At 40.4% G+C, this 26212-nt stretch overlaps 1 protein-coding gene across 2 annotated transcripts; it reads right to left on the reverse strand.

Moving 5' to 3' along the window:
- Positions 1-17: 17 nt before the first annotated feature.
- On the reverse strand, positions 18-21745 carry LOC130210046 (solute carrier family 4 member 11-like). Of its 2 annotated transcripts, XM_056440043.1 has the most exons (21): positions 21579-21745; positions 13567-13743; positions 11994-12044; positions 11127-11210; positions 10744-10787; positions 10288-10504; positions 10100-10181; positions 9719-9842; positions 9153-9362; positions 7576-7660; positions 7300-7425; positions 7102-7215; positions 6741-6873; positions 6385-6458; positions 5315-5555; positions 4494-4600; positions 3993-4158; positions 3658-3831; positions 2726-2921; positions 1981-2150; positions 18-1587 (listed from the first exon to the last, which is right to left on the reverse strand). In XM_056440043.1, the coding sequence occupies exons 1-21, from the start codon at positions 21613-21615 to the stop codon at positions 1521-1523; spliced, it is 2679 nt and encodes an 892-aa protein (XP_056296018.1). In that variant the 5' UTR covers positions 21616-21745; the 3' UTR covers positions 18-1520. The 2 variants fall into 2 exon arrangements, with proteins under 2 accessions (XP_056296018.1, XP_056296019.1); XM_056440044.1 differs by lacking the exon at positions 13567-13743.
- Between the last annotated feature and the right edge of the window lie 4467 nt (positions 21746-26212).

Here is a 26212-nt window from a genome sequence, read left to right on the forward strand (position 1 = left end):
CGAGACAGATGCACCGATGAGGTTGATTGTGTTTTTATTTAGACATCTCAGTGTTAAATCACACTCCTACATAGCTCTCAAACGGACAATGGGAGGAAACAGCAAGAAGAGTAATCACACCTAGGATGGGGTCCTAAAAAGCTGCAATTGTATTTTATCACATTCTTTTCTACAAATTAATAAAAAAGAAGCATATTGTCTGTCAGACGTCATTCACATGCCGGTGCCGGCTTATTCAACAAAGACAGGCTTTTTTCTTGTGCAATTTAATTCCAAATGACTAAATGTGAATAGCAACCAACGGTTTTCTTTTGCTGCATTCATGATTGTAGTTGCGGCCGCGTGTACCCACAGATGATAAACGCGTTCCCTGCTTCATTGTAGCACAATGTGAAAATGAGCCTCTTTTGTTATTCCCTGAAAATGTATTCGAAGCACTCATTACAAACAGTTAGTACCCTTCTGAAGAGCATTCGTGATGACATGGTCTTTGAGTCACGGTGGGAAAACAATTGTGAGCACATCAAAGGCAGTGGATTTCATTTAAAAATTCGAGCATCAGGTGGTTTGTTTGTTTCTTAAAGCAGATGAAACTAAATAATGTGAGAAAAGCTCTGAAAGACGTGAACTTTGGGGCCTATCCACGTCATCAGAGTTTCTTATACTGGACAATATGAATCTGCCTAATTTCTTCTGTAATATACTGAAATATACGTTCACCATCGGCCACGCCTGAACTCAAACCATCCTAAAGATGAGTCTACTGCCATCTATTGGAGGATTTCCCACGGTCAGTCCCCGTAGGCGTGTGATATTCGAGAAGGTGCTCTTCTGTGACTGTATCAGTTCAGTATTTAGCTTTGAATACGGAGGAGAATCAGTATAATGAAAACTTTTATGTCAGTTCTTTTAAAAAGGGATATATTTAGTGTAACAGTTTTGATTTAATCCGAACATTACGATGCACAGAACAAATTACCGTGACAACAACACATCTCTTTTCATGTCTCCTCGGAATTAAATCAGACGTGTTTCACACCTAAACGACTGAAACACATATCTTGTGATATCCAACTTAATTTTTGGGTCATAAAAACTATCCACGTGAGACGACACTTCCTTTTGCATGCTTTAACATTTGAGAAAATCGTTTTTCCACTTCTGTAAATGATGATTTTCTCCGGGGTTAAAATGCAGAAGCTGCTCTCTATGACACAATATTATGCGTTTGTGAAAGCGCATCAGAAGAAACTCCTTCATGCCTATATTAAGTGAAATAAAGATGCAGTAAATGTTACATATTTAAAGGAAATCAGCAACTGATGGTAAATGTGTGATGAGCCATGAGAAATCGTCTGGGGGTGTAAATGGTCGTCCAGTCACCAGCAGAGTGCTCGCATCCACGTATTGAAGTCCAAAAGCATTTTGTTTAGTTGGCAACACATCCATTGAGTTCCGAGTCTGTTTCTCTCCCTCCAACTGGAGAGAGTGAATGCTTTCACAGGGCGTGCGCTGTTGTTCTACATGTGCTGGGCGTCCATGATATCCAGGTACTTGGCCTCGATGATTTTGGGAAGCAGGCTGATCCTGAAATAAAATAAAGAGAGATAACATACAGTTACATGTGGGCTATGGAAATAATGCATACATATATAAATCTTTTAAATCCAGAAATACATTTTTGCATTACGAAAGTCTTTCAAACACCAACATTCAGTTTTTACGGCAACAAAATGTGCAGTCTCCAAGACATTTGATTTCAGCTGGTTATTTTCTTTAGAAAAGTTCCCTCCAGAGCTTCATAAGATGGTATCCATCTGTTTTTACTCGTAAACTGATCCTCGTGCGTACAATCTGTGGAGTGCCCCTTTAAAAACAGCTCGGCATGAATCTCAGCCTCATGTCCACTCAAAGCAGACATTTACTGTGTTGGTTTCCACGTTCCCGCTTTGCCCCCCCCGTTGGCCCGGCTCGTCTCACCTGACAGGGACCAGCAGGATCATCATCAGGGGGAAGACCATCTTCATGTAGGGCAGAGGATACATCCCAAACGCACACAGGATGATTAGCTGGATCATCTGCAGTACTGTGAAGAAGTGGACCTTCCTCTGAGGCACACGGCGAATGTAGTGAGTAGGAGGGTAGGAGGTCTAGACGAGGAAGAGCGAGTGTGATGTGGTTAGAATGCTGGATGAAATATTACATATTTTGCTTTGCCAATATAAAAGTGGATTGGCTATATGTTTATGTAAATACTCTTGTTGCAGAACAAATGAAGTATATGGTGGTTTTACATGTTGTATTAAGATATATTTATCATTGTCAAATGATTGTTGTTACAAAAAGATGTATTGTCACAACCTGTTATATTATAAAACGGTCTAGTTATTTCCCAAACTCAACCCGTCTCCTTCAAACAGGAAACATTTATCGTCATAACGACGTACAGAATCAACTCGCATCGTTACAACATAAGTTGGTCCGTTGAGTGTAACATAACATCCTCTCATATGAGAACTAGAATTTGTTTTCATGTTTTCTCATAAAAAAACCGAAAATAAGCAGGATACTTTTTATCAGAGTTTTATGAAAGTTTTACCCTGAACGTAATATATCTGGATACCAAACTGTTCAAACATCCACCAACGGGAGCCATTCGGGACCGCCGCCGTGTTTAATGGACAGACGGATCAACCAAACCAATCACGGCGTCCTTCCTGCTCACCTGTTCCTTCAGCAGCAGGGCCATGCGGTCCACCATCTGGTTCCCATCAAGCGAAGTGGCTGCGATGTAGAGGAAGAGGCCGTAGAGGACGGGCTTTGGGATCCACTGCAGAGGAATCGGCAGCATGAACACCGACAGGCCGATCAGGATGTTGGCTACGAGCGAGGTCAGACGCGTCTCCTTCACACTGACGATGCTGTTGGACACAAAGGCAGAGGAAGGTCGCTTTTAATATACTAATAAACACTTCATATCCAACATTCTTAATCACGGCTTTTTGTAAGCCCTAATCCCACGTTACGTCCTCAGTAGAATTGTCAAACATAATGATTTTAACTTTCGTGGGCCTTGAACGGATGAAAGTTATCAGAAACATGCACTGAATCTAAATGTGTGCTTTTCTTTCTTATGTCTTTGATCATCTCGTTACCCTCCTGGGGGTTTTCAGCTCAATGAAAATGACTGAAATATCTTGGGAAAATGGCAATTATAAATTAATTTCCAAACTACATATATATCACCAAACATAATGAATGTTAACGTTGCGTTGTTAAAATGTGATCAAATGGTCAGCTTTCATTTTGATCTTTCTAAAAGTGAATTATTTCCATTTGTGTTTATAACTTGTTAGTTCTACTGTATTTTTATTTTATTTTGCTGCACATAAACATTACATCAAAAGACTACTCTAATAGAAAATTAATGAAAGAATAAATAACAGATGGAAATATTCAGGCTTTGCACACTAAAATAATGCTAAAAAATCTTTTTGATCAAATAATCTCAAAGTCCACTTAAATATTTAAAAATGACATAATATAATATATATATATATTTAATCATTTGTCAGTTTTAGAAAACATCCAAACTAAAAAGGGTTTAGGGTTAGAGTTTTGTTTTTTAATTTCTGTCCTTGTTTAAACTTTTCTCACGTCGTGTAGAGGTGTCCGTTCTCTACGTGCTGTTCCACTTTGGCGAGCTGACGGGCGTGAAGGGAGGAATGTGGGAAGGCAGCGTGCATCCATGGCAACCCCAGACAGGACATGAGGATGTTGATGAACCCAGTCAGCAATAAGTCCCAGTGGAACGCTGTGCCTTTTAACAACCTGGTACACACACACACACACACAGACACACACCAACTGGTTTTAAAAGACTGCAGCACTATAATATAACCTATATGCATGACAGAAGATAGAACACAGCACATGCACTGAGAACACATGTTTCTACATTCATGTCACGATTCGGTAATTAAAGCCCTTACTTGTGTTCTGGTACGTGTGTGAGTGAGATAACGATGTTCTGATCGATGAAGATGAGCAAAGCAAGGAGGAAACCCAGACCCGCCGCGCTCAGCAGGTTCATTCCTGACAGCTTATCAAACTGAGGGAACTTGAAGATGGGGCCACCGTGGAAATTGAACATAGGAACTAATAGGTACAGAAAGATCAGATGTATTAAACATGTAGAGTTTTCATCCCATTTGCAACGTAAAACAATGGCATAAGTAGAAATGCCTGAAGAGTGAGATTTACTGCCAGTGAGCTTTGTTTTCTAAGCAACGTTCAACCCAGTGTCTTTGACCCATATTGATTCAGACCCCCCGCTGGGTTGAAAGTTCTCTGAAGGCAAATATGTTCTTCTTTTTTTTTTTACGCCCTCAATGGAGGATTTATGAACAGTGAAAGGTGTTCTATGCCAAGGTTATGACTTTAGGTCTCAAGGGTACTCTATCAGTTCTTTTATGTGGGAGCTCTGTACTCACGCTCTATGTCAAGGAAAAGGTAGGAGCCAATGAAGGAGCATACCACCACAGAAATCGGCAAAGCACAGTCAGACACCACCTCTCTGATTTTGCCATTCAGGTACGGGCTGTCAAAAGAAAAGGAGCAACACATATTGATAAATACTACAAGTTTTACAATTATTTATTTTACAGTAATTACTTGAAAACTAAATCTGGTTAAGTAGTGAAAGTTTGGGGGGCAATAATAATGCCCAGGAAGTCAGACTTGGAAATACACCCATATATCTACCTCCATTATTACACTATAACACCAAAAGGGTGAACATCCTTGCTATTTGTAAGATTCCGTCTGACTAATTGTCGCTCTCTTTTTCAATTTCTCCCAGCTGTATGATTATGTGCCAATATATAGTGGTGGAGAGGCACTAATCACACCTATTCAAGTACCATGCATAAATACAGATTTAACAATTGAATGTACTTAGGTGCTACCATTTATGCCACTTCATATTTAAAGTGGGGAGATCATCTATTTCAGGCTGTTGTCTTCTGGTTCTCTACTTGGAGAGCAAGTTGTAGCTATTATGGCAGCAAACAACGACAGTATTTGCTATGTAAAGACATAGCGGAGTAATGGGTGTTAGAATCTGAACTCCTCCGAGCCGGACGGGCCGCGTGGGCTTTTAGTGCAAGTGAGCTCGCAGCCGCCGCTCTGCACCGCTCTCAGAAAGCAGTTACAGCGATTGTAATTGTAGGTTGCAATTTAAAGGCTTGTGCCATTTCTTGCTGTGTATATTTTGTATATCATTGAATTGAAATGATCCCGTGGGTCAACATACCCCCTCTTGAAGAAGTAGAGGGCGTAACCCAGCCACAAAGTCCCCAACATGAGCAGCAGACAGAGGACAGGCCTTTCTCTTGTTGTGACCACCAGAGACTCGGGCAGGGAGATCGTCTGCGTCTCATTATGATGCTCCAGCATCGTCTGGTTCTTCACCTGCTCGACGAGCTCATTAAGCTGCTGAAGCACCAACGTGGCGTTCGTGGCCAGAGTGGGCCCGTGGTAGAAGTGATGGAAAACTAGGAAAGGAGAGAAGAAAGAAAAGACAAAAAGGATGTAACTGGGGTCGAACTGAATGCAGCGTATTGCGCGCAATAGCGTTTCCTTTCAGTGGAAATAAGTAATGCGATTTATCCAGTGTTCTTCATTTTGGTATTTGTTCAAATTAATTCAGATTTCTTTTCGTGAGCGTATTGCTGCCACGATGCTGTTGTTGTTTTTGCGAGATATTTTTCATGTTATAGGTAATCATCTATGTTTCAATAACATACCAACCTGTAATGTTTGAACAAGATGTTTTTATTGTATGAAATTGGGTGAGATTTGTGGGCATTAACAAGAAAAAGTGATTGGAATTGTAACATGAAAGACAAGAGGTTCTTTGCAATAATAAGAAACTGAGAAAAAGTTGTTTTTGTCTGGGAGAACAACCTGCTGCCGTACAAACAAGACTCAGCATAGATTCCCCTCTCATGTGTTTGTTCTGTTTATTTCCAGCTATTCCAGCACAATCAAGCGGTGCATTGTATTCAAGCTCTGCTCAGTTTGATGTTGAGTAGAAAACTACAGCCTGAGGCTTAAAGAAGAAAGCTGGAAATAATCCATCCGTTGCTCTTCCATTATTTCCCTGTCTTGTGACAAACCCTTGTGAAAAAGATATAAATAGAAGCTGCGTGATATTTGCATTATAGAGTTGTCGGTTTCTCCACAACAAACTGCTTGATTTCATGCTTGCTTTTCCACCGTGATGGATATGAATATTTGCTGAGCTACATTACCCCCAACAAATGATATGCAGGCTGTTGAGACAGAGGAGAGAGAAGCATTCAAACAGGTTTCTTGACTTACTTTTGACGGTGCCTTTCACCGCATCCCCGACAAACGCTATCGAGATGAACAATGCAATGACTTCTTCTGTCGAGCTGGGCGATAACAAATGTAAAAAGAACAACAAAAAAAGCATGTGATCATTCATGTTTTAAAATGTTGTGTTCTTCTAAAAACAGTCATTCAAGGCAAAATGTTGGCCCAGATAGCGAGAGTGCAAATTTGACGACATTCATAATTATGTCTGAAAGCAGGAAGTCATAACCGATCAGTGACCTCGCCTCAGTGCGTGGCCACGCAGCTCGCTACATGCATTACAAGTATGGGCCTTCTGTTTGCGATATGTCGCAGTAACAAATGCGGCGTTGTGTATTCACCGTTTGAAGAGTTTCATAAACAGGCTGACGTTGAACAAGCTTCCGAGGATGAGGAACAGACTGTTCCATAAGCCGATGCAGGCGTAGAATGCGTTGAATTCCAGATTGTAGTCGTCGCAGATTCCCCTGATGACTGGAAAACACACATAAAGACACAATTTCATTGCATTATAATTGACAACATGTTCACATTAACTGTCTGGTATCCTGAATACAGCTTGAAGCTGCCTGACGTTCAGCTTCAAGCTTGGGTTACAATGCATGAAATATATACAGTCTGGCATTTCTGTTCTTTTTTTGCAGATGATGTGCTTCACAGATGAATTCCCCCGTGTAATCAGGAGGACACGACAGTACGCACCGCTTATGAAGATGGCCAGTGGCGCAGTGGTCAGTGGAATGACGAGTGGCGAGCCAGCGAACAAAGAATAGATCACTCCTCCGATGCTCTGGCCAACAATGGTCTTCTGAACATCTGTCAAAACAACAGAACGTCACTTAGATTTTATGCTTCCGATTTAACAGCCGATAGTATTATAGGATGTTGAGGAGTCCGTACCGATCTGTCCTCTCGTGCTTTCGTCATTCAGTGAGCCGAACGCGATCGCAGGCAGTAGAATAGCGATGTAGAGGAAGATGGCCGTGGTCGTGTACTTCAGCAGACAGCGGTCCTTCCCAGTTATACCTTGATGGATTATTTTAAGGCTTATTAAAGACATACGACAGCCAAACTGTGAGGACATCTTCACAGACATCTTGTGATTTTGTAGCAAAGGCCATTAGTTTAAAGAGACATGCTCCCACCGAGAAAGAGGATACAAGAACATATTAATACCGTCTGTGAAGTCTGAGGGGTAGAGGGGGAGTCTCCGACGGAGGTCGTCGTAAACACCTTTACCGGCCTTAAAGAAATCTTTGCACTGGGAAGAAAAAGATTTTGTCGTTTAGATATGTCAGTCAAGTATCGAGAACTATACTTAAACTAGAGTTAACTTACAATTAAGATTAAATATGTGATGAATAATACATCCATTAGTTAAACTATGCACAGTGGTTTGTAATGTGATAAATCATTCTGTCTGTCCAGATATAAATAGGAGAAATATTTAAAAAGTCCAATAAAAAAAGTACATTAACTGTACTTTTTGGAGTACATATTTGAGGTACATGTACTTTTTGTGCCACTTTATACTTGTACCTCACTACTGAGTTGTACTCCACTACTTGTATGCAATAACTAGTTACTTTACAATAAAAATAAACGATTAATAGATTAACTTAATAAATTAACAAATGAATTTGCAACTATTTTGATTGTTTAATAATTTTTTGGGCAAAACTATTATTTTTTATTTATCTATCAACTGATAATATATAATTATATATTCGTATAACAGTCACAGAGTACATTTGTATGCATTGAGTACCTTTACTTGTAATAATTTGACATTGTAAAATGTTCAATGCAAGATATATATATATATTTTTACAGTGTGATATTGGTACTTTTACTTCAGTAAAGGATATGAATACTTCCTCCACTATTCTGTTTAACCCCTTCCCTCCCCACAGAGCTACTGGTGGACACAATCGTACGTTGAACATCACCGCTGACTGACTTTTGTGATTGATAAACAGAGACAATTAATTTGGAAAAACATATGTTTTCATACATTTTCTGGATGGATAATGGGTCTTTTGAATGTGTGTAATACGTTTTTAGAGTGTCTTATAGAGAACGTAGGTGTATAAGATTGAAGCTACTGGCACACCCGAGTGTCCATCAGCTTGTTTTTCTGAAAAGGCTGGTTTGGTATAAACAACCTACATTTAAATTTACATTGAAGCCAATCAGGACATCAGGTGTACCTCAACCTGTTTTTGTTCTTTTTTTTCTTTTAAACCCATCTAAGTGCTTTGTCTCCAGGCGGTATCTGGGTGTTCCCTCTTCTCCCCCCTCCTGCTGAGCCCACACATTTCCTCTAAATGTAAACTCTGGACATAGTGAAGTTTTTTTATCAGTAAATGGAGCTACACACTTTCCGCTGCCAGAGCCGTGGCAGACTTGGCACCTTTTTCAGTTGGTTGCCCAGCTGCTTCTCGTTTATCGGGCCTGGCTGATAGTGTGGAAACAGCATAAATCAGATAATCTGGCTCAACTACTTTACTCTACTATAAAACGCGAGGGAACGCAGCCTATAGAGAATATAAATGTTAGTTTTATGACTACTAACTTCTTGTTGGTTATGGTTATGTTTCCGTGTTGTTTTAAATGTGCTTTTCTTTTCATCGTTCTAAAGTTATACAACATCCTTTACCCATGTTTGTCAAGTTGGGTAATCTTATTGTTTAAAGGATTTCTTTCTGCACTGATTGCAGCACACGGCCAATCGGCCCCCGTCTGTTTCACACCTCCAGTGATTTCCCTCTGCGTGGATCCGAGTCCTCCACTTCCTCCACGGCCAACTTCTCAGTGACCACGGAGAGCTGCTGGCGCTGGCTGACCAGCTCATGCTTGAACTCCTCCTGGGTTTTGGCCTCCAGAAGCTTCTGTCTGAAGGAAATGTCCGAGAACATGGTGGCAAAAGTTCTTCCCAGCTCAACGGCCGTCTTGGTGCTTTTCTGAAAAGCGTGACGAGAAAGTTACTTTTTAAATGTGACCCTTGACAACAACAACACACCTTTTTGAGTTTCAGAAACCCAGAGATGCACTATCTTCTAACATTTGGTGTTTCTTTTTGTTGTTGCTTTGTGCAACCTGATGAATGAGGATACATTTGACATTTGAAAAAGGTCAGCCGCCAGATTCAAATGTCAAACCAACTCTCTGTGGCTTCTCTGAATGCACCTGATTAGGGTTGAAAATAACAATAAAGTATCTGTTTCCCATGAATATATTATCAACACAGTTGCGGTACGCCACCAGATTGCTCAGAAGGAAAGAGTTTTGAATAGAGGAACTGAGAGGGGGCCCTTACCATTCGAGGAGGGACCAGGATGAGGATGACGTATCGGGCCTCACAGCAGTTGACTCCCCAGTTCTGTGGCCTCTCCAGGCGGGCGATGCAGACATGACGTCTCTGCAGGCTCCTCACATTGGAGCTGAATTGATACGAGAAAAATATATTTAGGGTCAATGGTGTCGAAATGATTGATTGTGCAGAATTCTGTATTGGCAGGTGTAAACTAGAGCTCCCACTATTGGAACCAAAAAGAAAACAACCTTTCCAATGAAAAAATTCTGCTGCTGTGGTTTTGACCCTGTGCATCTTCAGCAACCATCCACAACATTCACTGAGGCTGGAGCAATCAGTCACAATAGGACCCTTTCACGTAAATATTATTGCAGAGGAACTCACAGAATACACAGCCAGGACTGCTGGTAATGAACGCCAGTGGAAGTCGCGGTCACGCCCTGAATGGTCTCTGACAGGAGGTGAACTGTGGGAGCACGAGAACATTTCAACAAAGGCTTTAACGTTGATGTGTCAAGCATCCTCTGAGGCAAACGCTTCATCTCAAGTTGCCTCGAATATGTTTTTCCCACCGGTAAACTCCTTTCCTCCTGCGTCCGTGAACAACGAGTTCATGACCTCGTCCGCATCGCAGCTCCCGTCGCTGTCCTCCACCTGAGTCAGCATTCGCCTCAGGACTTCGTCCAGAGTGGCAGCTCGCTCATCTAAAAGGATGTTCGCCTGGGCCAGGAAGCTGTCCAGGTCTCTGTGGGCGCGCACTTCCTCCTGGAAGTTCATTGGCTTCACATACTGGTGTGAGAATGACAAGGGGAATTTGTGATTGATGATATTGTAATGTCATAGTGCAAATAGGTGAACGGTTCATTTTCAAAATGCTGCTGACATCGCAAAACTAGCAAATGACTACACACATTCACTCCCAGCTCACTGCTTTAACTTAGTTCTCAGTTTAGTTTAAAGCATCGAGCGTGAGCAGACATTCTGGGATTTTAGATTTAAAATGGGACAGTTGGAAGAGCAAATCTTACTTTTCTTGTTGTGTTCAAAAGCCCAAACCCAGGACATTCAGGATCTGCAAACAAAAGCAAAATTCATAGTTGTAGAAGTTCTCAGCCTTCAACTACAAACATTTGCCTGGATCTCCACTGCGAATGGTTCTTTGATATTTATATTTCCTAGATATTAATCCAGGAAATAACTACATCTTTCTCGTATTAATAGTTAATAGAGGAGCACTAGCAGCACGTTTGTCTCAAAGATTATGCCTCGGGGAATCAGAGCCGGCACACTTATTCTTACTTCTTATCATACTCGGGCGATGAACGTCACAAGAGTGAGACACAACAATTTTTAATCTTAAAAAAACCAAAACACATACTCAACATGTTTCCTCATTCAAACACACACACACCTGAAACACCAGTCTGGAACTGTTTGTCTCCGTGAGCGGTGGGTGAATCTTGCCCACAATCCTCCTGGTCCCCATCCTGCAGCTCTGTGGGATGAAACAGAAGTGGCCAGGTCTCATATTACAGAACTGTCATTTTAACTGGGCTCGTTGCAATGCTGTGGTGTTGCACTGTTTGTATGTCAGAATTACTGGGGGGTTTTTAATAACAAAGGGAATTTCATAGATGAACCGAACGGTAAGATAAAACTGTTCATTGAAATAGGGTCAAGATGCAACACCATTAACAATGTCTCCACTCTGGGACAATTTATGTTTCCCTTCCTTCCCTCCACCATTTCTTGACGAGCACAGAGCGAGAGAGAGACCCAGTAAAAGAAAAAAACGTAAACCGGACATGCAGCAATATAACAAAAGCAGCCCCTCGTAAATGCCTTAATTGTATAGAAGATAAATATGGCATCTGGAACGCTTCCGTCGCAAGCTTTTATGAGGGGAGAAAGAAACAGCCTGAATAAGAGAATTAACCCTAACCCATCATGAGCAGAGCTTTGAGCTATGGTTCCTTCCACTTCCATCATTGACTTAGAGATCATCAGCCTCGTTATTTACCCATTAATTAACCTCGCCAGTGGCTGTGCTCACCAGCATGTGAAATGGGTCATCGGTGAGCAGTATTGGCATTAGCATAAATAGCTGTTGCAATAAATTTAGATGTAAAAAAAGTTGTGTATTCTGTCTCGTACCCTGAAGGAAAATGAACTGAATTCCTTTCTCGAAACAAATCTTATTGTGAACATAAAAGAGCAGGACACATGCTGAGAGAAGCACTCAAAGTGCATAATGACATGTGTTAATGCAACTACACACCCATCTCTTGGAAAACATATCCATTCTTGGATCCGCGGTCGGATGAAGCCTCTGTAGGAGAAAAGACAAATATTAACTTCATACTTCATGCTCAGTTCTTTATTAGTAGTTTCATTGTTGTTTTTATTGACATGCAATCATAATTAGATTGGATTTATTATCCCCTTGTATTATCAAACAGTTACTAACGAACACATCAAGTTGATTTGGTGCAAAATATTCATTAATTTGAAGTTGTTTTTTAGCATCCTGATGACTTTAAGTCCAATATTCACTCTCTGTTGACTCCGCATTGGTCTCCACCAGCAGGTCAGCTGTCTGGTGTTGCGCAGTTCACGTTATAGTTCTCTGTAGTCTTTTACACTTAAAATAACAATCCGAGCCGGTCAGTGACAAAAACAAGTTTGTTCTTTGGGGGCACACTGACTTGATAGGATTACATTGCAGACTGTTTTGTGACTGCAGCGGTCTCCCTCACGACTGGACCAATTTCCAAGCTACACTTTAATAATAAAATATTGATTATTGCCACTTTAATTGTAAGATTTAATCGAGAAGCCAAATCTTTTTTCCACCCATGTCGTCTTAAACAATGTGCCACCAGAGCTACAATTACCATTGAGGACACTTTTTTTCCCTCCGACAATGTGAAGAAGACTTTAACGGCATTTACACCATAATAGATGACTATTTAAACATAATTGTATGACTAATAGAAAATTTGCAGATAAAAGGTCTAGACTTCATTTCAAGTGTGGTATTTGTGTTTGGAATCTGTTGCTGTCAACTCTCAATATGAAGTCCAAAGAGCTGTCACTATCAGTGAAGCAAGCCATCATTAGGCTGAAAAATCGATACAAACCTATCAGAGAGATAGCAAAAACATTAGGTGTGGCCAAATCAACTGTTTGGTACATTCTTGAAAAAGAAAGAACGCACTGGTGAGCTCAGCAACACCAAAAGACCACGGAAAACAACTGCGGTGGATGACAGAAGAATGATTTCCCTCGTGAAGAAAAATCCCTTCACAACAGTTGGCCAGATCCAGAACACTCACCAGCATCAAGAGAAGACTTATACAGAGGGTTCACCACAAGATGTAACCATTGGTGAGCCTCAAAAACAGGAAGACCAGATTAGAGTTTGCCAAAAAACATCTAAAAGAGCTGTTCAGTTGTGGAACAACATCCTATGGACAGATGAGACAAAGATCAACTTGTACCAGCATGATGGGAAGAGAAGAGTCTAGAGAAGGGAAGGAACTGCTCCTGATCCAAAGCATAGCACCTCCTCAGTGAAGCCTGGTGGAGGGAGTGTGATGGCGTGGGCATATATGGCTGCCAATGGAACGTGTTCCCTTGTATCTATTGATGATGTGACTGCTGACACAAGCAGGAGGATGAATTCTGAAGTGTTTCGGGCAATATTATCTGATCATATTCAGCCAAATGTTTCAGAACTCATTGGATGGCGCCTCACAGTGCAGATGGACAATGAAGCATACTGCGTAAAGCAACCCAAGAGCTTTTTAAGACAAAGAAGTGGAATGTCCTGCAATGGCCAAGTCAATCACCTGACCTGAGTCCAATGGAGCTGCATTTCACTTGCTGAGGACCAAACTGAAGGGAAAATGCCCCAAGAAGCAGCAGGAAGTGAAGACAGTGGCAGCAGAGGGCTGGCAGAGCATCACCAGGGATGAAACCCAGCCTCTGGTGACGTCTCTGGGTTCCAGACTTCAGGCCGTCATTGACTGCAAAGGATTTGCAAACAAGTATTAAAAGTGACAATCACTTTGATGATTATGTTAGTTTGTCCAATTACTTTTGGTCCCTTAAAAAGGAGGGGGCACGTATACAATGTGTTGTAATTCCTACACTGTTCACCTGATTTGGATGTAAAGACCCTTAAACTAAAGCTGAAAGTCTGCACTTAAAGCACATCAAGGTTGTTTCATTCAAAATCCATTGTGGTGGTGTACAGAGCCAAAATGATGAACATTGTGTCAATGTTCATATTTTCATGGACCTGACTGTATATACATACATATATATATATCAGGGCTCCAGACTAACTTTTTTACTAGGGATACAGTGGTCTTAATTAAAAATTAGGGCGCACAAAAAAAATTGGCGGACACTATAAATCGACGACTTGCATATTCCCATCATACATTAAAATCAATGAAAATTGTTTTATGTTTTGATTTGATGTTTATTTTTATTTATTTATTTTGATGTCTCAGAAAATCAAAAAGTATTGAACCGAATCGCATGCAATTTGGTGGGATGATTGTTTATTATCTGGGGACCAGTTGATTAGATTTTGGGATCGATCGGGTCAAAGGTCAAGGTCTTTAATAGGTCATGAACAGGTCAAAATATTTCGCAGAACTCAGAAAGTATTGAACCGAATCGCATGAAATTTGGTGGGATGATTGTTTATTATCCAGGGACCAGTTGATTAGATTTTGGGATCGATCGGGTCAAAGGTCAAGGTCAAAGGTCATGAACAGGTCAAATCTTCTGTAATGAATCACATGGAATTTGGTGGGATGATTGGTTATTATCCAGGGACCATTTGATTAGATTCTGGGATCAATCCTGTAAAGGTCATATATCAAGGCTCCAGACTAACTTTTTACTAGGATACATTTTGTCAATTGGCATGCAACTAATGCCAAAATTTTATTCAAGCAGAAAATTTTGTGACACTATAAATCGACTTGCAAAGTGTTCCCTCATTTTACTGTATTACTGATAAATTCCACCCCCCCCCCAGAACGCAATTTTCGGATATTAGTCAGTCGCGTGCAATTCCAGGATGCTTTATTTTAATTGGTTGCTGGATTGAATTTTACCCAGATACGGGTTGTTTTCTGATTGGCTATTGTGTAGCCCATTTCTTTTTTTTGATTCAAGTTTCAAGTTTTCAATGCCAATGGCTGATAAGTGGCTCCTCACAGCAGAACTCCAGGGGAGCGCTTGATTCCTCCATGGTGAGGGCAGCGCGGCTCATGTTGGCGCGCTGCGGCACATTAAAACATTAAATAGCCGAGAGTTTTTTTCAGCGTGAGAAATGCGATGTGTGGCGGGAGTGCGTGACTTAAGACTGAAATGCGTGAGTCTCACGCTCAATTCGTGACACTTGAGAGCCCTGAATTCGGCCTCCTCGGCGCACTGGTTAGCAGCCTCGTGTCTTCTCAATGGACTGGGAGTGGAGCTGCACTTTCATTGCACAGGTCGCGGCACATTTTATGTTTCAGACTGGCGTTGTGTTTGATCAATTCAATTCAGTTTATTTGTATAGCCCAATTTCACAAATTACAAATTTGTCTCTTGCTACAATCTGTACACACAGACATCCCTGCCCCAAAACCTCCTCACAGAAACCAAAAAAACTCCCAAATAACCCTCAGGGGGGAAAAAAGGAAACCTGAGGGAGGAGGGAGAGGGAGAGGATCCTAGGAGGATGATGATGGATGGATGATGTGTACAGAACAGAAAGAAGAGAGTTAAAATTAATACATTCAATGAAATGAATATGACAGATGATAGTTCATAGTAGGCATATATTCCATCATGGACCTCGACGATCCATCAGGCAGATGGCGGTGGGGAGGAGGAGGGGGGGAGGTCTCAACAGACAGTGGCAGGAGCGTGACAGCAGGAGCGACAGAGCAGGGCATCAGGAGAGATGAGATCTATGCCATCTCCGGATAGTCGATGACCCCCATGAAGGAAAAAAAGTCACGGGAAGAGGAAAAGTTAGTAGTTAGTATTGAGAGATGATAATGAAAAAGGAGAGAGAAAAAAGAGAAAAGGAGGAGAAAAAGAGGAGATCTCAATCCCCGCTAAGCCGCTATGGCAGCGCATATCAAGGCTGGGCAGGGGCCAAACCAAGTTCAGCCTAACTAACCAGCTCTGTAAAGGAAAGAGGAAGGTCTTCTTAAAGGCTAAGGTGACTGTGCCCTGTGGACTGACTGTGTTGGTGTGGTTCCATAAAAGAGGAAAGCTTGATAAAAGGAGCTTGAAGCCTTCCAATTTAAGACTTTAGGACTCTAAGTAGTCCATTTAGTAGTCCTAGCTTTGCTCTCGGGGGCTAGTGAGGGCAGCAATACAAAGCAATATGCAAGATGGATGAACATCACCAATCAAGGCTTTGTAGGTTAAAGAAAGAATTTTAAAGTGATTCTTGATTTTACAGGACAGCAGTAGTGCAGTGCAGTGCAGGAGTCTCTTCTCTTTTTTGATCTTTTTTCTTAGTTTTCATTGCAGCAACGAGCTGAGGCATTGGAGATCAAGAGCAGCCTGCTAAGATTTATTAAAAGTAATGCAGTAATAAAGTCTCGGCATCCATAGTTTTCTGCAACCAATTTTACAAATCTTTTGAGACTTTTATTAGCAGACATTTTTAGATGATTTGAAATAGATGAAAGATTTGCTTTACGTGCTGTTTGTGGGGTTAAAGGACAAAGGACAGTTACAATGGTAGAAAGATCATCAAAAGATATTTTATATGCCAATACAATGATGCCCACTCTGAGGTGCTCAGGGCCGATTAAAATTACTTTTTTGTCTGAGTTTAACATCAAAGAGTTTGCAGTCAACAATGAAAGTTTATGGAGTGTTTCTGATAATATTGCCCAAAGGAAGCATATAATAAAATAAAAAAATTCCAACAAGCACAGAACCTTGTGGAACTCCGCGATTAACGTTGGTTAGGTGTCGTCGTCGTTTACAAACAAATACAAAGATGATATCGATAAATAAAAATTTAAAAAACCAAATTAGCGTGCCCTGAATGCCTGCGACTGATGTCATGGTCAATGGTGTGTGTCGCAGCACACTAAGGTCTAAGACCAGACCAGAGAGGAGAGTTTGGTCATTTGTAATTTTCACCAGTGCCGCTCGTGCTGTGGTGTTTCTAAATATTATGATGTAGAAAGTCGACAACTGATTTTGCGACACTTTCTCAAGGGGATCTGAGAGAGGGGGGGAGGTTATCGGTCTGTAGTTAGCCAATACCCTACCTCATCCAGAGTGGGCTTCTTCAGGAGAGATAACAGCCACCTTGAAGGAGTGTGGGTGTGGCTGTTAGGCAGAGACATAGATAATAATATATCTAATATATAGAGCCAATTAAAACCAAGGCAAAACGCTCGGGGATGGGGGTCCGGAGGGGGGGGTCCAATGTTCGAGAGAAAATGGTTGAAAAAATTGGTGACGGTTGATAGGAAAAATCTCCCATAAACATACCAGGCAAATACAGGGTTTCAACCATTCCACTTGAGGACAGATTGGCACTGGAGATTGGCAAGATTTTATTAATTAAGTTAATTGTAATCTTAAAAATTTAGTCATTAAAAAAGTTCAAGAAAGTCAAGGTTTATAGGTCCACTCACGGCTCTGAGGAGAGCTCAGACTGCAGTGACTCTGTCAGCCTGCTGAAAGTTTTTCCTGGGTTGGTTTTTTTTTTTTTTTTTATTGATGAGTAATAGGCGGCTCTTCTTATATTACGGAGGATTCTTTATATGTTTTTAAGACTATCTCAAACTAAGCGATTCTTTCTTCGAGATTAGTTGATATGCATGCTCAAGCTCTTTCGTTTGCAGTTTCTTGCGGGTCTGAGGGTTATACCAGGGAGCAGCGTGTCGTGTTTTAATTGTGTAGTGCCAGTCTTATCAGCACATTTCGTGTTCCCCGCATGTTGTGGGAATCGACAGCAGAATTTAGTTCATTGAATTGGTCTCCCTGAAATACCTCAGCCAGGTGAACTCGCGCAGCCACTCATCGCGAAAGCTGAATTTCCTGCCTTTTTTCGCCACGACCGTTTCCTCACAATCTGAGTCGGACTCATTCTCGGGATTTGTCTTCTCTATATCATTAGGTGTAGGAAGAAAGTACGAACTGATAGTCCGCTTCGCCATTGTCCATTGTTTACAGGAGACACCGCTATGTAAAATCTTTGGATTCGCGCAATAACCCCCAAAACCCGCCTCTTTTCACACATTAGCCTATAACCGTGGTCATCCCCCCCCCCCTTCCCGCTGTCAATCATCCCCGCGCTCACACACAGGCCAGCCTTCTTCTTCTTTCGTTTCCTTTCTTCTTCTTCTGGAGTTAATGTCGGTTAGCAAACCAGTCATTCAGGCATTACTGCTAACTATAGTGGGCTGAAGTGTAGAACAAGTTTGTCAGCAACAAAAATATTTAATAACAAACAAATAAATAATCTGCTAATTTACTGGTCGCGCATGCGCGAGTTGATGTAAAATTTACTCGCACTGTGTCTAATTTTAGGCGCAAAATGCGACCATTTTGTCGCAGTCTGGAGCCCTGTATATATATATATATATATATATTTATGTATTATATGAGTCAAGAGCCACCATTAAACAAAATGTCAGGAAATGAGGTGGGAGAGAGACTGGGAACGCAATGCAACAAAAGTCTTGACCAGACTCAAAAATGTAGTGTTCACGATCAGCACCTTAATATACCAAGACCATAACATCTTCAATATTATAGCATCGTCGTTGTTTACCAATTATTTTTTGGACACAAACCAACACATAATGATAAAACTGTGAAACTGGGCTCCAGGTTGAGTGACCCCGACAGAGCAAGAGCTTTCAGTGACAAAAACAATCTGGAAAAACAAGCCTTTTCAGCTGCTCCCGTCACACACACACACTGACATTTTAAATATCTAATCTTGTTGAATCCTTATTGCCAGTGTGACACACACTCGGATCTTTACATCGTGAGAAACACGATTCACATTAAATTCCGGAGATAGAAATTGGACGTCAGTTTAAGAGGACAGTGAAAAACAGCACATGCTGAGAAAGAGAACACAAAAACACTTTGCTATCAGTTACAACCTAAACCTGACACCAGCTGTGTCTGATGTTTGTATTAAGCGGTCATGTTTCTGTGAGACGCTTTACCTTGCCCGGGGCAGTGATTGGCTTTCTCTCAAAGCAGATGAGACAGAACATTCCCAGGCCTCCTCCACTTCACAGGAGTCGGCCCAGACCACAGGGGGCCTCGCAGCTCCTGCAACCAGCCGGTTGTACCAGAGGATGAATTAGTCGGCCCAGTTGAGACCTTTACAGGCTCGCCTCGTAAAGATAAAGGTCAAGTTTATTGGCAATACTCTCCACTATATCTTATCAGCAAGATCAAGAGTGCAGACTACTGACTTCCTTCCACTCAACAGTAATAACAAATCATAAACGGTTTCTCACCAGCTCCAACGGGGACCTTTCGTGTGAAGACATGAACCAAAGGTGTGCTGCAAAACTAAGTGAGAAAACCTGCCCGCCATTGTTCAGTCAGTACAGACGGCTACTTTAAAGTTGCGGGTTTCAGCAGGCCTGCGTTACGACGGCCTGCAGGTTTCCTGTTGCTAACTTTTTTAATGTACTTTTCTTTTCTATGTAAAACATTTAAATATTTCTGATAACTCATTTTGAATTATACAGTAATTGATCGTGATTTGGGGTGACTAGCTGAGCCCACCCGTCATATAAAACATGTTTTGGGGTCGTAGTAGCTAGCAGAGCAGTTTAATAGAGGCTCTGGATTACTTACACAATATTATCAGAATTGTATTGTTAACATGATGTTTAATATTTCATTTTTGTTAAATTACGATTATCAAGACCGGCATACGTGGCAATGTATTCACTTGTCTCTCATCCTCTTCTTCTTGATCTTACAATGCAGATGAATTGCTTGATTCAAATGTGTCAGAGACACGTAACATCACTCAAGATAAAGACATCCTGACTGCTTTTTCCCCTTCATTTAAAATATGGAATGTTTATTTCTTCACCGTTCCGTAATTTTAAGAAACATAAAAATTAAGATATTCATCATCCTTGCCTTTCTCCTCAGAACCTTTAAATCTAAAATTGTTCGGTACCTTCTTCAACTGACAGCCCAAACCACCACTTCATAACAGTGATTTGATGTCTGTAATTTCCCATATCTCACTGGAAAAACGAGGCTGCCTTCTTGCTGTCTAAACAATGACCTTGAGGAATAGAAAACAGAAGAATCCTTGTTGAGTCTGTGAAACAAGAGCAGCCAAACTGAGAACTATGTGCTGAACTGCACAAGGTCAAACCATCAAGGCAGATGGGACTCGGTGTTCGGAAGTGTGCCGGGTCTTTGTCACTTCTTTTATACGAAGGTCTGCTTGTTAATGTTGTGCTTGGTAGTAAAACATCATTTGAGCCGAGACGTGAACAGTGTGTACACATTCATATCGAAATAAAGCAAACAACCGGAAGGAGGAACTACAGCTCATTCCACTTCAACCCCTCAGAGGCCGACGATGAAGACGACTTGATGTTTGGTTTACCTGCGCGGTGGACCAACACTGACCATAGTCTGACAGGTTGTACTTCACTAACCAAAGTGCACGTCTGAAGGGGTTTAGTTCTCACTTTGACATCAAAGAAGTCGGTGAGACGTTTGGCATTAATCCTCCGAAGTGTTTTCAGTTGAAAAGTTAATCGTGGACGACGTAAATCCTGCCAGACAAGTCTGTATATAATAGTAGCAAAGGATGGTGATGCAATACAATACATACAATTTATTTTGTAGTCCCAATTGTATCACATTAACATCAACTTTAACCAGAGAATGTCTTCAATAAAGAGTGGGAAGGCCAGATTACAATATTAAGACATTTTTCTGCAAGATAATCTTCTTAATCCTTGACCCGAGAAAGTACAAGAAACTACAAGTAGGACTTTTGACCCTTTGTTGTCACTGACAAGAACATACCTATTTAATTATTGTAGGGCTGCTACAAAACTACTTGTCGTCATTGAATAATCTGCTCAATTAATTGATTCATAGAATTGTGAAAAAATTCTTCCGTGGCTACTTCTGGTAACCGCTGGATGTCAACAACTTTAATATTCAGTTGGCTTTTCACACAAGACAAAGAAAAGCAGCAAATCCTCACATTGGTGAAGCTGGGTCCATTCATGTTCACTATGTAATACTTGTTATGGCTTGAGAGTGGATTAGATGATACTGTAGCAGCATCAAATAGACTTTTCAACGTCATAACAGACATTGTAACCAAATAAGTAGTAGTTAAATCAATTGAAGTACACTTCTGGATCGATTCCCTTCGCTGGCGTATTGCTGTGGGAGTGTTGAGACAGCAGGTCTGCTGTAAAGATCTTTCTATGGCAGACACATTAGCCATTTATTGCCATACTGTAAATATTGACACATATCTTTTGACTTGCCTGGCTGTAAAAGCAACTTTCTCATATCACCTGGTTGTAATAGCAGTAGTGTAAATACATAGGGAATTGATATAGAAGCAGGCAATTAGAGGATAATAGAAGAGTTATGAAATTATTCTCAATGTAAAGAGCAAGCCCACACTACATATGACATACACCGCTTACTATCCTGCTTTCTAGAATCTGTAAGCACACACACACGTACACACAGACATACACTATGGAGAGGGTGTCTCCACGTGTTTGACACAGTTGGCTCAGGTTGCACCATGAAAGACCTTCTCACCCAGCTCCACCCTTGTAAAACTTACCAGATGGCACAAAATGGAGGACCTTTTTGGCTTCCATGTTCTCCAGGTTTTTAAAGGTGAGGTGCTTTCCAAAGGTCAAGTCATCATCCTTCTCTCTGCTCTCAAACACCTTGAACTCCCGCGTGATCCCCTCTCAATGCCTTTCATTAACACACAAACACACACATACACACACGAGCCTCCCCTCCAGCCGCACATGGGGTTGAGGAGGAAGTGGGAGGGAAGGAGGGCAGAGGAGGGAGGGTGAGGGGCGTGTTCTTTTTCTGCTGGGTCCTTGTGCGTATGAACTGGTACTTAATACACAAGTAGGTTTTTGCTCTGGCATTAGAGATGTCTAGCTCTTATTATTCTGATTTAACTGTGTATACACTCGGCTTTAAATAATTCAGTTGTTTTGTGTTTCAAGCTTCTATTGAAACACAGCAGATGTCCTGTTTATGACAATATGTTAGTTCAAAGTTAGTTGGATCATTTTAAATGAGTTTTCTTTTTCATTTTGTTCAGTCTCATTTGGGGCCTTGGTGTTTGGATTAGTTCGGGGTCCTGTGAGGGCGGGTTGGATACACATGTTTCAATTGAATGCTTTCTGGTGACGAGGAAATTCATGTTACGGGTGACAAAGAGAGAAAGGCAGAAATTGCGATGTTGTGTGTTGTGTTTTAACTCTTTTTAAATATATATTGTGGGGGAGCCAGCCAGCAAACTTTAAAGGGATTTGTCTTTGCTTCTTTTGATTTCACTTGAAAAAGCCATGTGCATAGTTTTTACAACAATCTTTTTATTATTACTTTTAGATGAAATCTAAAATGTTTTGACATTTTTGTTGAAAATGTTACTTTCAGAAAAGTACCCGGATGTAGTGTTGTTACGAGATGTGCCGACGCTTCGAAGCGTGTGTCGAGTCATGGAGGGGGCGTTTCCTCGAAGCGCGTATCGAGGCTTGCTTCGTTTAGGGGAGGAGCCAAAAATGATGACGTCCGAAGCCTCGCTGCCCGGCTGTACCACGTGACTGCTTCGGGAAGTGGTTCAGATTTTGCCGGGAGGTTTGACAGCAATATAAACCCCTCAGGCTCCATTCAAAATGTGGGTTGTTGGTTGAGAGTTTGGAGAGTTTAGAGAGAGATAGTTTGGAGAGTTAGGAGAGTGAGGAGAGAAGGATAGGTGATAAGATGGAACTGTTGAGAAACTGTTATTTCTGAATAAAAATGAATAAAATGTCCCTTGTCCTGTACATCACTGTCCAAGTTACACAAGCATATTCAGTCCCCTCTTCCTAGTTACACACACACACGTTCACTGTCCTCTGCCTGCTTAAGCCCATGCCATTTTCCTAAAGTGACATAATAACATTATTACTAGGGCTGTCAATCGATTAAAAAAAATTAACTAATTAATCGCATTTTTTTTTGAAAATTAATTTAATTAATATTTAATTTAAGATTAATTAAATAAAAAGTTAAAAAAAAGTTCTTTTTTTAAAAAAAAAAACTTCACACAGAGCTGTATTTTCAAAAGAGGCACCCTACATATGCAGCAAATTTATTTATATCGTGGATGAAATTGTTTCTCTTCAGTGAAACATCAGAGTAAAAAATAATATATATATTGATATTCCCATTGGTCCCATTCATCTTTAACATTGACACAGCAGAACAGCCTTGGTAACCTGACATTGACATTCAAATAATATCACGTCCTCCTCTGGCTGGGCTCATCATTTTTACTTTTACAAAACAAAACAAATTCACCGTTTAGCCCTTGTGTTGCCTTGGTCATTTGATCCCGAATCAATCACCACCCTCTGCCGCGCCTTGATTCAATGTTTAATTCAATGTTTTATGTCGGTGTTCTCAAATGAACAACAAACAAACAAAAAGTGCCTCACACTTAAGGAAAAAAACAATAATTCTAATAATTTTTTTTCTGTTTTTTTAATTGCGTCAAAAAAATTAGTAAAAAAAAAAAAAATATAAAATATATAAAAAACAGGAGGGTTAAATATATATTCAAAAAAAAAAAAAATTCAAAACACAAAGAGGTTTAAAAATTCTTCTTCTTTTAAAAAACAAAACACAGTGTTTTCTGTGAAGGTCTCACATAAAGTGCCAGTAAGGTATTTATTAATATAGTGGATGATAAATTGTTTCTTCAATTTGTACATCAGTAAGTAAAAAAAAAAAAAAAGTATATTGAATTGTGGTCCTGTCATAACATTTAACAGCAGCAGAACAGTGGAACAGGTAACCTTGGTAACGACTGACATATGTCACGTTAACCCTCTGAGCTGGGGGCATTTTATACATTTACAAAAATAAATAAATTTACCCAACAACGTTATTTTAGATTTCCATCACACCCCCAATAATACACATTAACTTCCAGAACAATCTCTCATCTGAACCTTCTCTCTCTGTCCTCGCGCCGTGTCCTCTCTGCTGACTGACAGGTCTCTGGTGAGGATAGAGCCTCATGGTGCTTTTTCCTTTATTGTTGATTGGTTTGTTTTTTTTTTTTTCCCAACGGATTCATTGGTTTGTTGAATTGACCAATCACGTTGAAGGTTTGTCGTGTTCTTCCTGCGCTCTGCGCCGTCTAGACGTCAGGCTGCTCCGAGGAGAAGTGAGGAGGAGGGAGGGCGGGGGAGAGGAGAAAACTGATAAACTTCTTATTTCTCCTTAAGTTGATTTCGAAATGAAATTGAAATTTTAAACCGAAGTGTTGTAAAAAAAAAAAAAAAAAAAAAAAAAAAAAAAAAAAAAAAAAAAAAAAAAAAAAAAATTGCGTTAAAAAAATAAAAAAAAATTAATGCGTAAACGCGTTAACGCTGACAGCCCTAATTATTACACAACCTGCCATATCATATGATACTACCATTTTGGGAACATTTACACACACAGAATACATTCAAAAAATATTTTATTATGCACATATGTGATAATGTATGTACAGAAATGATTTGGTCATACATTTTTGTAATTCAGTCATTCCCAACAGCCATAACAGACACAACAATTCAATGCATCACATTATGTGGTTCAGATACAGCTGCCTGTGATTGTGTACTTGGCCAGTAGGTGGTGTCGTGAGCACATGAAGCTTCGAGAAATGAACACTTTCTCGAACCAATTGGCTGAAGTGGTTCGATGCCTCATGAGGCTTCATCTCACTATCACTCCCCGGATGTCGTGGATCAAGTGTGTCCTTTGGTCCTAATACACTTGTTGAATACGTTTACATTACATCACATGTCATTTAGCAGACACTTTTATCCAAAGCGACTTACATAAGTGCATTCAACCTAGAGTATAAACTAAGAACAACGTTACTACCTAACGAAACATTACCAGAGCGGATTTTGTTTTGGAGGAATCTAAAACCCACGTTGTTAACATTAGCTTGCAGTGTTCTTCTGTCTCGCCTATGTGAGCACGGTGCTGCCTTTCATGGCGGGCTACTGCCACCTATCGACAAGCAGCGGAATTGCACAGGAACTATAGCGTGCGCGTGAACATCAACCAGACTTTGTTATCTAAAATTAAAATGTCAAGTTGCCATAATATGTAGCAGTCTGGTGTGAGTTATTATTATAATAATTATTATCTATAACATAACTCGATTCAGAGTTATTCCTTCATCGACTGCACTTACTGATTTGATATTCATTAATTAATTATAATCTACTCAGGAAACTTTGCAGTAAGTGTTTCCATCATAATATTTGTATTAATATTTTACTTCCAGCTGCAAGGATAAATAGCCAGACAGTTGGTACGCACATTGTAATGTATCATGTGAATAAAAATGATTCATGACAAGCTGAAAACATAATTATATATAATTTGTTCTATGTTTCCTCTGTAGCAGGAGTGACCAACAGCAGACTGAATGGCTGTGATGGAAATTGATTGATTGATTTGACTGAATAAAGCTGAACTGACAATTTGGAGGATCAATTTAGTTGTGAGGGTTAAATGTAAATATAAGCGGCAAAACAGAGAAAAAGGAAATTAGCTCTGCCAGAGTAAATGTCCAAACACTTTTGTATTCAAAACCTACAGCTCTTGTATAAGCAGGTGATATAATTACTCACATTATAGCTGCTTGTTAGTTTTTTTGAAATTACAAGCCCTGTAAAACTTAACATGTTTTTTTTAACTGTCATCATGGAAATGTGCGGGCCGAAAGTATAAACCACGTCACCAGATATAATATATTTTATATATTAAAATAGTTGATTATAGAGGTGAGACAATTGGGACACAGGGTGAGCAGGCAAGACTTTAACCTTCACTGCCATGAGATGGCAGCACAGGCTGTTGTTCAAAACCTGTTAGCAATCCGACTCAGTTCAGGAGTTAATGAGAAGAAACTGTGTTTTTCATGTTGTATATCACTTTGAAGGTCACATACCTCAGAGTCTAGTTTGGATAAATAGGGCTGTTCTGTTCTTTTCTTGTCAGTTGAAGAAAATTGAAAGCGTCCTCACTCTAAAGTGCACCATGGTTTGTTGAAAAAAGTTGTGCTTTTATCTACAGATTACATGATTGACAATGCTTTACAGCAGACAGAGAACAACAGTCTCGTTGAGTTATTTTAAATATGTTTTCAGTACTCCTGTTATGTTGTTGCTTTTC

The sequence above is a fragment of the Pseudoliparis swirei genome, chromosome 19 (assembly GCF_029220125.1).
Source record: "Pseudoliparis swirei isolate HS2019 ecotype Mariana Trench chromosome 19, NWPU_hadal_v1, whole genome shotgun sequence".
Lineage (NCBI taxonomy): Eukaryota > Metazoa > Chordata > Actinopteri > Perciformes > Liparidae > Pseudoliparis > Pseudoliparis swirei.